Source organism: Centruroides vittatus, unplaced genomic scaffold (genome assembly GCF_030686945.1).
Source record: "Centruroides vittatus isolate TY-2023 unplaced genomic scaffold, ASM3068694v2 contig_914, whole genome shotgun sequence".
Lineage (NCBI taxonomy): Eukaryota > Metazoa > Arthropoda > Arachnida > Scorpiones > Buthidae > Centruroides > Centruroides vittatus.
This window is the reverse complement of record NW_027122603.1, coordinates 82,087-96,853: the sequence shown is the minus strand read 5'-3', so window position 1 is coordinate 96,853 and position 14,767 is coordinate 82,087. Positions and strand designations below refer to the sequence as shown.

The 14,767-nt window shown below is 26.0% G+C and overlaps 1 protein-coding gene across 1 annotated transcript in view; it reads left to right on the top strand.

The window, feature by feature from the left end:
• The window catches only part of LOC136984336 (interaptin-like), a 99,494-nt gene extending 84,727 nt beyond the window's left edge, over positions 1-14,767 (top strand). Inside the window, exons 13-24 of the mRNA XM_067281273.1 lie at positions 980-1,132; positions 1,209-1,262; positions 1,336-1,553; positions 1,957-2,053; positions 3,157-3,292; positions 3,410-3,630; positions 5,190-5,236; positions 7,923-8,215; positions 8,280-8,477; positions 12,339-12,421; positions 12,795-13,013; positions 13,100-14,767. Of these exons, the coding sequence (XP_067137374.1) occupies positions 980-1,132; positions 1,209-1,262; positions 1,336-1,553; positions 1,957-2,053; positions 3,157-3,292; positions 3,410-3,630; positions 5,190-5,236; positions 7,923-8,215; positions 8,280-8,477; positions 12,339-12,421; positions 12,795-13,013; positions 13,100-13,258 (1,878 nt within the window). The 3' untranslated portion in view covers positions 13,259-14,767. The remainder of the gene's footprint in view (positions 1-979; positions 1,133-1,208; positions 1,263-1,335; positions 1,554-1,956; positions 2,054-3,156; positions 3,293-3,409; positions 3,631-5,189; positions 5,237-7,922; positions 8,216-8,279; positions 8,478-12,338; positions 12,422-12,794; positions 13,014-13,099) is intronic.

Genomic DNA, 14,767 nt, shown 5'->3' with positions numbered 1-14,767 from the left:
ATCAGTTTTTTATCTCTAGCAATGATTTACAATTTCATCAGAGCTTAATGTGCCAAATTTTTTGTTATATTTATTTAAGTGATTTAATTTGATTTGAATAACAGAAATTCATGTCATAAAGTTTTGTTTATTTAACATGTTATTTCATTCAATATTAATTCACTGCTGTTATATTTATTTTATTAGTATTTGCTAAGTGATACTCAGCTTAAAGATTTTTATCAATTTCATGTTTTGCTCTCTGAAGTGATGCATTATCTGTTCATTGCAACACATCTCAGTCTTGAAGATCATCAATTTATTTCTTTATTATGTTTTATTACATAATTGATACAAGGCAAGAATAATGAGCAAAATAAGCCTCTCTCCATGATAAAAGAAACCAATAAAAAAATGAAATTAAAACAACTAAGTTACATAACACACACAGCCTTTTCATATTATTTAAATTTAATAAATCTAGAAACAGAAGATTTTCAACATTTTTAACAGAATTTGCAAACCTGTAAAAAGATGCTCTTTAGGAAATATTAAGATGATAGTCAGGAGTATAAAAGCAAAGAATTAGTGTTAATACTGGATGTTTGTAAGCTAACATATTTAGGGGATAAACTAATATAGTTGCTTGTTAAGAGAAATTTGTAATAAATTAACATACTTAGTTCAAAATCTCCTCTGATGTCTTCATTGTACTAAAGTTTAAATTGTATATTAAAATTAAAAATTTAATTTATTTACATCTACAAGTAATTTTTTTACTAAAAAGTTAGTTGCTTAATATTAGTTTTAAATCAGATGATATGATTAAAAAATATTATTGTACAGTACTGATTTAGATTGACTAATTTTGAAATATTTTGAAAATTTGAGATAAAAAGATATTTATTATAATAAATTGTAATCATTAAGAATTTAATATTTAAAGAAATACCATATTTTATATATATATTTTTATATAAATATATATTTATATATTTAGGAAAATTCTATGGAAGATTTAAATGAATATGATTGTTCCGCTAATCAAAAAAATGATGATCCACCGTTAGGAATTCCTGACTTAGTTAAAGACAGTAGTGATTATTTATCATTTGAAAATGACACAGAAGCTTTAAAAATTAAATTAAAAGAGGTAATAATGTAACATAAGTTTGATATATTTATTTTGAATGATAAAAATTAAACTTAATTTGATAAACATTTGATAGGCCCAATATAGGACTGCTATAAGTGAAGCTGAAGTAAAGAAGTTGAGGGAAAAAGTTAGTAATAACAATTTTTTATTTTGAAAAATGATAAAAGGAAATAGGTAAAATTAAATATTTTCTGATTTAGGTACTTAATTATGAATTTCTGCAAGCAGAACAGATAGATTATAAACTTCAGTTAGAAGATTTACAAATGCAGTTGGAAGAAAAAGAATCGAATTTGTCTTCTATGCATCAAGAAATAAAATGGTCTCAACAAATGTTAAATAAAACTGCTGAACTGCATAGTTTATTGAATAAAAAATATGGAAGAGCAAAGAAAATTATAAAAAAATTTAATCAAAGGTAAATTTTAAATTATTATTAATTTTTATGTTATGATTATAAAATATTTACAAGAGGATTAATGCAATTTTAATTTTTAATTTATCTTTACATATCTTTTATTTGTTATAAATTTGATATTGATTGCATGATAATTGAGTATACAAATAATTTAAGTATTACATTAAAGTTTAAACTTGAAAGCTTATATTATATATGCTAATAGTATGTAACTTACAACATCGAATAGTCTGTTGATCAATTCATCATTAGTTAAATTATAGATTTCCAGGTAAATAAAATCATTTTTATATTATAATAGAAGAATTGATTAAAAAGTATCTTGTCAGACATAACATAACACTTAATTTCATACATTAAATATATTATTTAAAAAGATACAATTGAATTTCTTTTTTTATAGGGAAAAGGAATATGTACAACATGAAGAATATCAAACACAGCAAATGCAAGAAATGGATAAAGAATATAATGCTTTAATAAAGGCTTTGAAAGATAGAGTAGGTGTTTGATTAAATTATTAAATAAAACATATTCAATGATAATTTAATAAAAGTGCAGGAATGATCCTAGTAATTATATTGAAGAAAACTGTTAAGTGTTTTAGACATCATCAGATCTCTCATGAAACAACCATACTACTTCAGTACACTGGTACCTTGACTTATGAGTTCTTTGAGGTATGAGCCATTTCTTGGCTGATTTTTTGCTTTGAGTTGAGAACTAAAATTCAGGTTATGAGCCAGCTTCAGATACCGCACTGCTAGTTGATGCAGAGAACCATATGCCACAGCAAACCATAGATTAAGAAAAAGAAGATGGAAAACTTTTCATTACTCTTCCAATGTCTGATAGGCTAGCTAATAGAAAAACATGTGATCAAGTGACATAGGCATTAGTTCACTTCCATGTTGTGTGTGGTGCCACCATCTTTGATTTCTTGAATTTTCCATCCTTTCTTTATCCATGCAGCAAACACTGCAACATCTGCAAAACAAGTTTATTGCAGTACATTTTATTGTTTTTATATAATAATTGTTATTTATAAGTACATTTTTCTTATTTAAAAACATGTAAAAAAAATTGCAGTGTTTTGGGGAGTCCAAAATGGATTAATGGCATTTCAATTAATTTCAATAGGGAAAATTGATTTGACATACGAGTAATTTGAGTTATGACTTCTGTCACAACAAATTAAACTCTTAAGTCAAGGCATCACTGTATTTTGATGATTTTTTTTATTCATGTTGCAAAACTACTTATCAAATATCAGGCTTCCTTATTACATCTATGAATTTATGATGCATTTGTTAAAAATCGATATCAGTTATTTATGTTGTTTCTTTTTTGTTCTGCATTTTAAATTTATAGTTATTCATTTTATTCTATAAAGAAATTTTATAAAAATGCCTTTATTTTAAAAGGTTGGGCTAAGCAAAGAAATAATACAATATTTGAATTACATCATAAAATATTTGTTTGAAAATAAATTATAAATATTTAAATGAGATCACTAAACTATTACTACTATAATAGAAATTAATCAATAAATGCAATTTAATTTGTTAATAATAAATTATTTATTTTATTTTGTTATAAATAGGTAATTATTTTAGAACAGAAATTACTAGAAGCACAAAGAACTGCAGGCTTGCCAGCACAGATTCCAAGTGATTCACTTGTTCATCAATTAACTGCACAAATTGAACTGAACAATAAATCAAGGAGAAGTATTCCAGGTTCTGTATCAAATTAATTACTAAATTTAATACTTTACTTAATAAAAATAAACTTATTCATCTTTTTAATTCTAAATTATGTAAAATTTAATTTTAATAATAAATGTAATGTTTTAGTAAGAAAAATAGAAGTGGATATATCAGATGGTGAATTATCTGATGACAGTACTGACATAAGTCAAGAAAACAGTGAACAGAGTAGAATATTAAATATGGAAACAACGAAAGAGTCAGAAAAAGAAAAAAGTGAAATTCCCATTGGTGAAAAATCAGTTTATAAAATTACACAGAAAGAAAATAAATTTCCATCAGAAATGAAAGAATCATTATTATCAAAGGTGAAAAATAAATTCAAGAATTTTTAAATTTATATACTGTATTGGCCTTAATATTAGTCAATGTTTTCTTCCAGTTTTTAAGGGGACAAAAAATCACTCTTGATCTTTATCCAAGCCTCTATATATTCAAATTTGATTACTTTTCTTTGATTTCAATAACTGTATGGTACATGTGCACAGTTATACTGACATTGAAATTCAGTGTGTCAATTGTTTAGAGATTCTAAACACTAACCTAACTAACCTGTCAGGCTGCAGCCCTACAAACTACATGTGGGAATGAAGGGTTTGGCATGATTACTTAATTAATTAGTCAATTATTTTTATCATATTCAACAGAATCAGTCAGTTTGGTAACTTCTACAGGAATTTTATTTTTGTAACTTTTTTATTTTACTCCTAGGATTCTACTGATTAATCCATCATCAAAAATTGGGAAAGGTTGCTGAAAATTTACCACAAAATTTATTCTGTTATAAAGTGTAAATTTCTATTGTAATTATAAAGTTATGTGTTAATATGATTATATATTTGATTGTATAAAAGAGCTTTATAAAAAATGTTTTATACATTTATAAAAAAAAAAAATAAATAAAATAGAAAGTTAAAACAAAACACAAAGTTTTGGCTTCATTTTTAATAGTCATAAAATTCTAATTACACTTTTCCAGAATACTTTTGAAATATGCAGAGAGGCTTCCCTTGAGATAATGTATGTACTATGCAGCCCACTTACAACTACCTAGCATTAGAGCATTGTTTTGATTTTGCTCTGACTTCTATTAATTTTATTTTTACTGATATCAACAGAAAAGAAGTTTCAATTTGTAATTTATAATATAGGCATGCAATACATATATTTTTCAGTAAAACAAACGTTTTGAATACAATTTTCTGATTGACTAGGTACGATTTAAATGCAATTTGTAAAAACAGCTAAGAAAGCAATCAAAAATTCATTTATGTTGATTGATTCCCATATATTTGTAAATACAAATTTAAAAATCTTTTTACCTTTGACTAAAGTAATTTTGAAAAGAAATAAAGAAATAAATGTAATTGATTGCAACTAATTTTCATAAATGATGGCATAGATAAAAAGTAATAAAAATTCAACATATTCTTGTAAAAGTTAGAACAGTAAAATTATGAAAGATTGCTGATGAAGACACAATTATAAAGAGCTTTAAGAAACATTGTGTGTGTTAACAAAAACTTGGAAAGAGCAGAGGGTGATGTGCTGTGTAAGGAGGCTGAAGACCATATTATCATGACAATGAAATGAAAAAGGATTGATGAAGATGAAAGTGATGAAATATTTCAGTGATTTTTTTTTTCCCCCAAATTTTTTAATGCAAATTACTAATTTTTCATATGCTAAGAATTATATTTAGGTTTTAATTTTTTTCAAAAAATAAGGAGTCAATTTATATTTAGGCCAATATGGTATTATGCAATAGAAAAAATTAATTATTTGGTTAATTGATTATAACTTAAGCTGTTATAAACTCACCTCAACATTGTTCATGAATAAAAATTTAGATATTTTTTTTTTGTAGACTTACCAAGATGATTCAAAGAAAGAATGTGAGAAAAGTAGCATTAGGTATGACACTTTATGTATAATTTTCTGATTATATCTGTATATTGTAATTAATTTCATAATGTTTGTTGATATACAATGTGTGTCCATTACAATTAAACTGTTTTTCAATAATTGTGTATTCAGTTTCATAAATATTTTAAATTTGATCTTAAACAGTTTTCATTTTATTTTTCAATTTTTATAAATAATATAAAAGTAATTTAACTTTTATTAAATACTTTGAATTATTTATAGCAACCTTTTAAGAGACTCATTGAAAACAGGAATTGTATTAAATGGTTATATTAAATTTTCTAAATATCTCCAATATAAATAATATATATAATTTAAAAATTTTTTACTTTTAAAATCCTTTTTTAAGTTAAAATAATAGTTAAAGTAAAAAATCAAATGACAGTTTCAAATTGTAATGGATTTTCATATTTGTGTTGTAATTTTTTCTATTTAATTCATTATCAGAGTTATATGTATTTATATAGTACAGTGGGTGATCAGTTAATGAACATAATCCACTCCATGACCATGTTTGCTATCCAAATTGTTTGTTAATCGATTATCAATTTACCATAGATTTTTGTGAAAATTTGATTAATTTGTTCTGGAGACCCCCTAAAATAAATAAAAAGTTATATATTTTCTTACTATTGTTTATTTACATTTAATAACAAATTAAAAGAAATTTCTCCATTTTTTCATGGGTGGCACATCTTTGTTTCTCAGATGCAATTTTCGTTACTCTTTGATCTGCTTGAGTGTTTTTTATTATATTCAGTTTAGCTAAGACTATCTAATGTAGACCTGTTGAAATCATCTGCATAAACTATCAGACATCTTCTGCCCACTCTCTACCTTGGCTATTATCTCTTGCTTAGTTTCTATAGTGAACACAGTTCTTGATACTCCACTCTTTTTAGGCCCCATAATATTATCAGTTTTCTTACATAAAAAGTTCAGAAAAGCACTTACAAATTCAGAGAACAGAAAAAGATTATGTATACAACTGTCAGTCTTGTTCCATAAACCATATATAGATGCCATTAAGTTTTACAAATATTAAAAGCAGCATTGCTTCTTCTTGTATTTGTTCTGTGAGGTGTTCATTATCTGAACATGTGTTTGTTGTCCGATCATAAAAACCTTTCACAAAAGTGTTCATTGTCTGATCATAAAAACCTTTCACAAAAGTGTTCATTGTTTGCAGTTTGAACTGTTAGTTAACCAATCACCCACTGTATTTTTATGTACAGTACAATATATTTGTTTTTAAAAAAAAATTGGTTTAAATGTTAGGACATTATTCTTATTTAAGAGGACAATTTATTTTTATTCCCAGGTTTGTTGATTCAATGTTTTAATAAAATTCTAGCCCATTATATTGATAGTAAAATAGCATTACAGGAGGGAAAACAATAGGATTTATTCTATTGGTCATTGTATTGTGGTGAATTGTTAGATGGTGGTCAGAATAAAGCAACTCTACTATATTAATTTTGTAATTTGAGGGTTCACTGATATTTGAATAATACAGAATATAAATGAATCAATTAGTATTTATCATACTCATAATTATTAAATTTGGCTATAAGCTTTATATGAACATGTATAGTACACTACATGGATTAAAAGTAAAAGAACAATTTATATTTAATATATTTTTACATTATTTAAATTTATATTTTATAAATCTAATAATATATTATTGATATTTTGCTATCAGTAATGAATATCTAAATTTGGTTAGTTATTTGGAATGCTTAGATATAATGCTTGAATTATTGGATAAGAGATATTATTATTTATATTATTGCTGATTTTCTTTTGAGAATTTTTACTATTTTGTAATAATTTTAAATTCACTCTGAGATTTAGAAAGAATAATAATTATGAGAAAGCAACTCAAATACTATTCTTAATTAATTATCTTGACTTTTACTATAATTTCCTATTCAAAACATCTTGCATCACTACAAAAAAACTAAAAAAAAGGAATAATTGTAAAGGCTACAAAGTTCTAAGAATTGTAAAATACTTGATTCTTCTATCTATTTCAATTATATCATTGACATGTGAAAACCTTTTAAGTGTCACTATGGGGGTCAAATACATTTTATATAATAGTTATGTGGGCCTTTGGAGTAAGCATATTCTGCAAAAATCTTAGAGACATTTGAGCAATAGAATTAGCTATACTGTTACTTGTAATAAGCACATGTATGCATTCTGCTGAGGAAACCAAGTAAACAACAAAATATTTTTTTCCATTTGTTGAGTTTAGTCAGTGAAACTAGGTAATTACATGATTACAACTTTATAATGAGTCTTATGCTGTAAAATGCAATATTAACTGCCTTTGCTGCTGTTGTAAAATTTGATTTTTGGAACTTACAGAATTTTGTGTGTATACGATATGATAGTTTTTAAATTAATAGTGATGTTACAGGAAATATTTATATTAAAATAAATTCTTAAGTTGTTAAATCACTTTTAATGATTATGAAAATGTTCTTTCCGTATTTTATTATTTGAATTTTGTTTTAATTATTTATTTAAATTGAATTATTTTCTCATTCAAAATAAACGTACTTTTTCTAGTCTAAAAATCAGAATCTATATGTTTAACCAGTAATCGATTTTTTAATGAAATTACAATTGATGACAATGTCAAGAACATTTCTATATTTTCCAGACATGAAGCAACAGTTTCTCAAGATGGTCAAAACTTATCTTCTTCACTCAAAGAAGAGAAAAGAACATCTAATTCTGACAGGTTTTCAGAACCTGTTAAGGTAATTAATGACAAGTTACAATCTAATTTACAAAATATAGCAGGAAGTTCAACAGCAACTTCAAGTAGCAAAATTAAGAATCCTCAGCCATTGAATGTTTCAAAACCAACTGGACCAAGTTATCCTCAGCCAGAAAGAAAACTTTCTTTTGCTGAAGAAATAAAAATAGCTGTGCTGGAATGGCAGACCAAAGGTATGATTAAATAAGCTTATAATTATTTTATTTTTAATCTTTTTAAACAAATAATACATTGTAGGAAGAAATGATGAGCAAGAAATAAATGATATATCTTCAGTTGCCAAATCTCAACCGTCACAAAATTTAAACGAATGTCAAATTTCTCAGGAATCAAGTGAAAGCAAAATTCCTGAACAAAGTGTAACTCCAAGCAGGGTAGTTATATCTGATAGATCTACAATTCCAGTAGAAATAACACAAAGAGGAGGAGGAGGTGGTAAGTTAGATTACTTTTTTCGAATGAATTAACTAAGATTGATTAGCATTCACAAACACTGAAAATTCTGAGACATGCTAATTTCATATGAATTTTAACTTTTTAAGTGATTGGTCTGAATAATTTTTCAAATTTGGCAAAAATGTGTTGTATATATCTCAAAATATCAAAATAAAGAATTGATAGAAAAGAAATCTAGATTTTATTGATGAAATAATAAATATATAAATGTTTATCTGTTGAAATAATATTTACTTTAAATATACCAAACGTATAAATATCAGCACCCAGGAGGATTAATGGGATTTTGATGATAGTGAGGAGTATGATAGCATACAGTATATGAAGATAGTGTCATTATTTGTATAACATATCATTTAAAGTTGAAAAATTACAAAGTACTGGTGGAGATTAGGGATGAAGTGTGTAATATATTGTGAGAATCTGATTATAAGATTTATTTAATTTTTCTTAATTTAAGCTTCAATGTAATATTTTGATGTTAAATTTGACACTTCCCTTTTTGGTTAAAAAAATTGAAGAGAACAAGGAATAAACGTTTCCTTTTGACTGTTATTTTCCTGAGATCATTATCACTCCTAATAACATAATCTCTGACTAACATGACTCATCTAGACATCCTGTTAGATGGTCAAAATACTAACCCAATATTGGAGAAAATTTTAGTATAAAAGGGTTAGAAACTGCCAATTTTACTTGGACCCCTCATTAAGTACACATCTCAGGATAACTACATGGATTACTCCATATATTAGAGAAGTAGTCAGTTCCTATATAATTTGGTTTGTCTTCCATTCCTGTTTTGTCTCCTTTCTGAATACTCATTGCCAAAATGAAGACAAGTCCAAGCCATGGATGAATTTATCTCATCCCATAGAAAGGAAAACTTATGTCAACCCTCTCTCGGTATTAATAGAGGTGTATTTAGATAGACTTAGATGTTAATTGTATTTTTCTTGTATTTATCCTTTGTTTTGCTTAGATTATTAAACCTTTTTATTTGTTAATTGGATGTTGAAGGATATTAGATATTAGTTTAAGATCAGATGCCTATTGATAAACACATTGACCCCTCCCCACTCGACTTATATGCCCACCTAGCCATCCAATGACCTAGTGAGCAGATCCTACCGATCCAATGATTAGAGAATTAGAATATTTCTATATCCTCGCATGTACTCTCACAATATTGATTCTCATGTAGCAAAACATTATTAAATATGGTGGAGTAGGTTGCATTAACCTCATGAGCAATACTGTGCCATTCATTATGGAGTTACTACTCCAGCTATTCAACAGTTTTTATTACACCTCTAGAGCATTATTGAAACTGCTAATCTGTCATATCCAAAATGTTCCATAGAGAAGAAGTTCAAATGAATGGGCTAATCATATTTTTAGTACATTCTGACTTTGAAGGTACTGAAAGCAAGCACAGGCATGTATTAATCTGCTGTAAATGGATTTCATACATTGAGAATTGCTTGCAATTATAGAATCTCAAAGAATGACCAACTTTGATTAAAATATTTGATTAATTTCATTCCAAACTAGAATCTTTGTTCTGAAATTGCAAGTCCTGGGAAGCATTCCTATCATCTTAACAATGCCTAAGTATTTGTTTTCTATTATTCTATTTTGAACAGAATAACAATGCATCTTGTTAGCACACTATTGAAGATATTCGTATGTGACCTGGTTTTATTGTCAAACTCTGTACTTGATGATACATAAGCTTGCAGTGAAAGTTGTAGGAGTATTGTTTACTTCCTGGGTAATAAGTCTGAAGTGTAACTTGCTGCCAATGCTATGCTAAGTGACTAACATTGACAAATCCTATCTTGAACTTACTGTAAATAATGATTGTTTCTCTGTGGTTGTGAACAGTCATATGATTTTCATCTACAGATGGCAGATCTCAAATCCACTAGTGTCATGTGCATTGAATTATAGCCAACATAAAGTGCAATTTTAAAGGATAAATTTGCTTCCCTGTCTTTAATGATTGATTTCAAAGTCTAATTGCCAATATTCCTATCTACATCTTTGCAATGGCATTTTTATCAGTTAATAACAATTGCCAAAGTTGTTTCCTTTCAGAAAGATTCTGTTTTTTGTATTGTACTATACAATTGCTCTCTGCTTCTCTATGTTACTTTGTATGTAGAGCAGTATTGAAATGGCTACAATTAATAATTTATGTAATCTTACAAATACCCATAACTTAGAAAACTTTTACAGAGTTTGCATAATTGTTTTAGATAATGTAATATATTCTTACTGTAATGTATTTTAAAGTAAATTTTATTGATCACATCAAAGAAAAAAATATTGTATAGAAACCAAAAAAAAACAGAACAAAGTTACAATGATGCATACAGTTATGATAGTTGATAGAAATAAAAGACATCAATATTTTAGTCTAAATGATGTAAATTTAAATACAGTAGAGTGTCGTTTATCCGAACCCGGTTATCCGAACCATCGGTTATCCGAATGCTTTCCACTCGGACTGTGTCATGCTGAATTGAACTTTTTTGATATTAGATTTACTTCTAAAGTATAATTTTTATGTTTTTATATTTTTTTTCAATATATTTATTTTGTTTGTACAAAATAAAGAAATAATTTTTAACGATACAATAGCCTCGATTATTATTATAAAAATTTTCGTTAGGCTTAAAATCGACGAAAATTCAACACTAAGCGACACGCGACGGAGAAAAATTTCAACATCGGATAGGTTAAAATATTTTTTCATACATAATCGGTTATCCGAACAACCCCAGTCCCCAATTAATTCGGATAAATGACTCTCTACCGTATATATAATGTTGAATTTTATTTCAACTCATAATAATAATAATAATTAATTAAAAAATTTGAAAATAATTTTAGTTAACATTTTCAAATATTAAAATTAATGATATGTTGTACACAGATAAATTCATCAATTATGAACTTAATGATGGATTATAAATAATGATTTCAGTTCCATTATATTCTATATAAATGTTTCTTCTAATATAATTTATACTGAAACTGCTATTTGTTTCTAATTTATAACTAAATAAAATGAAACTGTAAAAATTGTAATGGCTATTTTAGGAAGTGTTTCATTTTTGTTTTTAATTATTGCCAAATCATATTCAAAGAATAAAAAGTGTATATAGTATTCAGTCAATATATATCATAGCATGATTCAGGATTGTTTTTTTATTCTATTATTTTGAAATTATAACAACTACTTTTCATTTTTAAATGTGGCACATTGCTTTCTTTTATGTCTTGTGGTCACTAAAAGCTTTTTAACATGTCGTCATAGATTAAACTAAGCTCGCAGTTGAGGAATTGATTTGGATTTTAATTGAAGTTTCTCAAAGAGACAGACATACGTCTTAATCATCTCGACTACCTATACCATTTAGCCAATTAATATTGTTATCAGTAGTAATGTTTATAATTCATAGTTATAACTTTTTTAGATTTTTGTTTAGTGAAATTAATGCTGAATCAATATACTGAAATAGATTTATTTTATCATTTTCCTATTAACTTAGTATTACACTATGTAACATCTAATAGAAAATAAATATGTAACTGCTAATGCTTTTTACTTATTTTTCATTTATGTAAAAAAATAAAAAGTTCAATAAACTATGTTGTTTGTTTATACAATATGAAATATAATTCTGAATTTTTATATAAACGTGTCATTGGATTTTTATTTTTAAATAATTAGAAAATTTCATATATTGATATAAACATTGTTGCTGTTAATTTTATTGGAATGTGTTTAGTGTCTGTCAGAAAAAAACAGCAATTCTTTATATATTACAGATCAGTCTCTTGTGCAGCATGAAGTCAAATTAGCAGTTAGTAAAAAATCTCCAAGCCAAAGTATTGAGGGTGCTATTTCAAAGGTAATGTTTTGTTATTTGTAGGACAAATAATTAGTAATTATAATTAATTTTAGAAATTCTGCATATTTTAAAGTATTTATATTATAATACTTTTTAGAATATATCAATTATAACTAATAAATATGTTAACAACCTTAATGATTTTTATGTGAATTAAACAAGAAGCCTGTTTTAAGAAATTCAGATTCTAATATTGGATAAATGTTTTTTGATATAATATTCAGCATTAACAGATTTTATCAACTCCAAATTATTTATTAGAGAAATTGTAAATTAAAAATTTTCTGGAATATAACAAAAAAATTACGTAAAAGGTCAATTTTTACACTTTATTTCTACATAACTTTTGTATTTTATACTTTTGTTACTATAGTCACAAGAAATGGAACACAGAAGAATCATTCCCCATCACATAAATATCGAAAGAAGCAAAAAGCCTCATCATTGGCAAGGCGGTCCCATCCATCTCTGGACGATCACACAAGTAGGACAGTGGTTAATAGCTATGGGTCTAGAGCAATACGTCCAAAAATTCCGAGAAGCCAACATCAACGGACAAACCTTACTGCAGTTGGACAGTTGTCGCTTGAAGGTTTGTTTCATTTATTCTTTTACTTTTACAGTTTCCTTTATTTCCCTGTTTTGTCAAAAATATTTCATCAATGGTTTCCAATTTAGAGTTTAGGAATAACGAATAGTCACGACAGATCTGTGGTCAAGAAAAAGCTGAAAGAGATTAAGTCGACTTTTGAAAAAGAAAAAAGAGCTTACGAAAAAGAACAAAAAATAAAGGAGAAACTTCAGAAGAAAGCAGAAAAAACTCTGAAGAAAAAATAATACATTAAGAAATAGTATTTTTTTCTTATTGGTCTTTTATTAGATTTCAGATAAAAGTTTAAAAAATATTTGGGAAAAATATATTTATTATATATCAATATACATACAAGATACTATAACCTTAGTGATATTATTCGAAATTACTATACATAAATTTCATTCTTTTGTGTAGTAGTCTCGAATTACATCGACGAATAAATGCACAAAATTCTTTCTAAAATACCAAATTTACTAATAAATTTGATAGTTTCTATATATTAAAATTTAAAATTAAATATTATACAAGATAATTTGTTTAAAGAAAATCCAAATTATAAACTTTTACCAAAATTTAAATATATAAATTTGAGATTTGGAATTACAGATTTTTATCTTATTTTTGTTTTATTTCTTACAAAACGTTTTGTGTACAGTAAATTTGTCACATAGGAATGATTGTTAGATTATGTACATAAAATGACAAAAAAGTTTAAACTGTAGATACAGAATAATGTATTGTATAGATATATATATATATATACATACACCAAAAAAAACGAAAATTTCAAACTTTTTGCTCAAAAATGTGCAAAATTACTTTCCTCTTTCCCATTAAAAATGTTATATATAACATGTATTGTAAGATCAAATTTAATTTTGAGAAAAATTAATGCTCCAAACTTTTGAGTAAAAAGAAAATATTTTTGGATGTGTGAGCAAATTTTAATTTGATATTTGTAAATGGAAGAAAGGGAAATGGTTAAACACCATCTTTATTTTCTTATTTTGCATTTATTTGAAACTAAACTTTGTTTTCTTTAAGGGAGCAAAAAAATCGGATTCTACGGCAGAGTCCATTTGCAAAATCCAATGGCGATCTGCCTGCCGTGGTCATCCATTCCATACATCTCTTACGATGTATTTAGTTTGTTACTTTAATATAGTTCCAAATACTTTTTCCATTTATTATTATTTTTTTTATTAATGGGACCATTTTATATTAAAATTTCTTTAAAAAATTTTCTGTTTATATTTGCTCAATTCCATTAAAAATTTCCCTGGATTTCCCATTAATGGAATTGTTTCCTGCTAGGAAACAGAATTCTGACTACTTGGGTCACAGAATTTGTACTCATGACATATGTATGAAGTACGGAAAAGTGTTAATAGTAAATATAAGCAAAACTTGTAAATATGTACTTATTAATTTTAAAAATATATGCATACAATTGTGTGTATAGCATGAATAGATTTTTTTGTGTCCAAAATTTATATCTCCTTCAACTGTATCCAATATTGTTACTTTAAATTCATAGATGTTATTTGTCAAAACACTGTGATGATATCTCAGTATTACATTATTTGTAAAAAGTTGTGGTTGTATCAATTTACATTAATTTATATTTTGTAGCAGTAAAATCAACAAAAGTTTACTTAAAAAAACTGAAAAAATGTTTTTTGTGTATATACGTGTTTTCTTTTATGTTTTAAGTGATCCTTTCAATATTTAAAATAAATTATAACATTTAA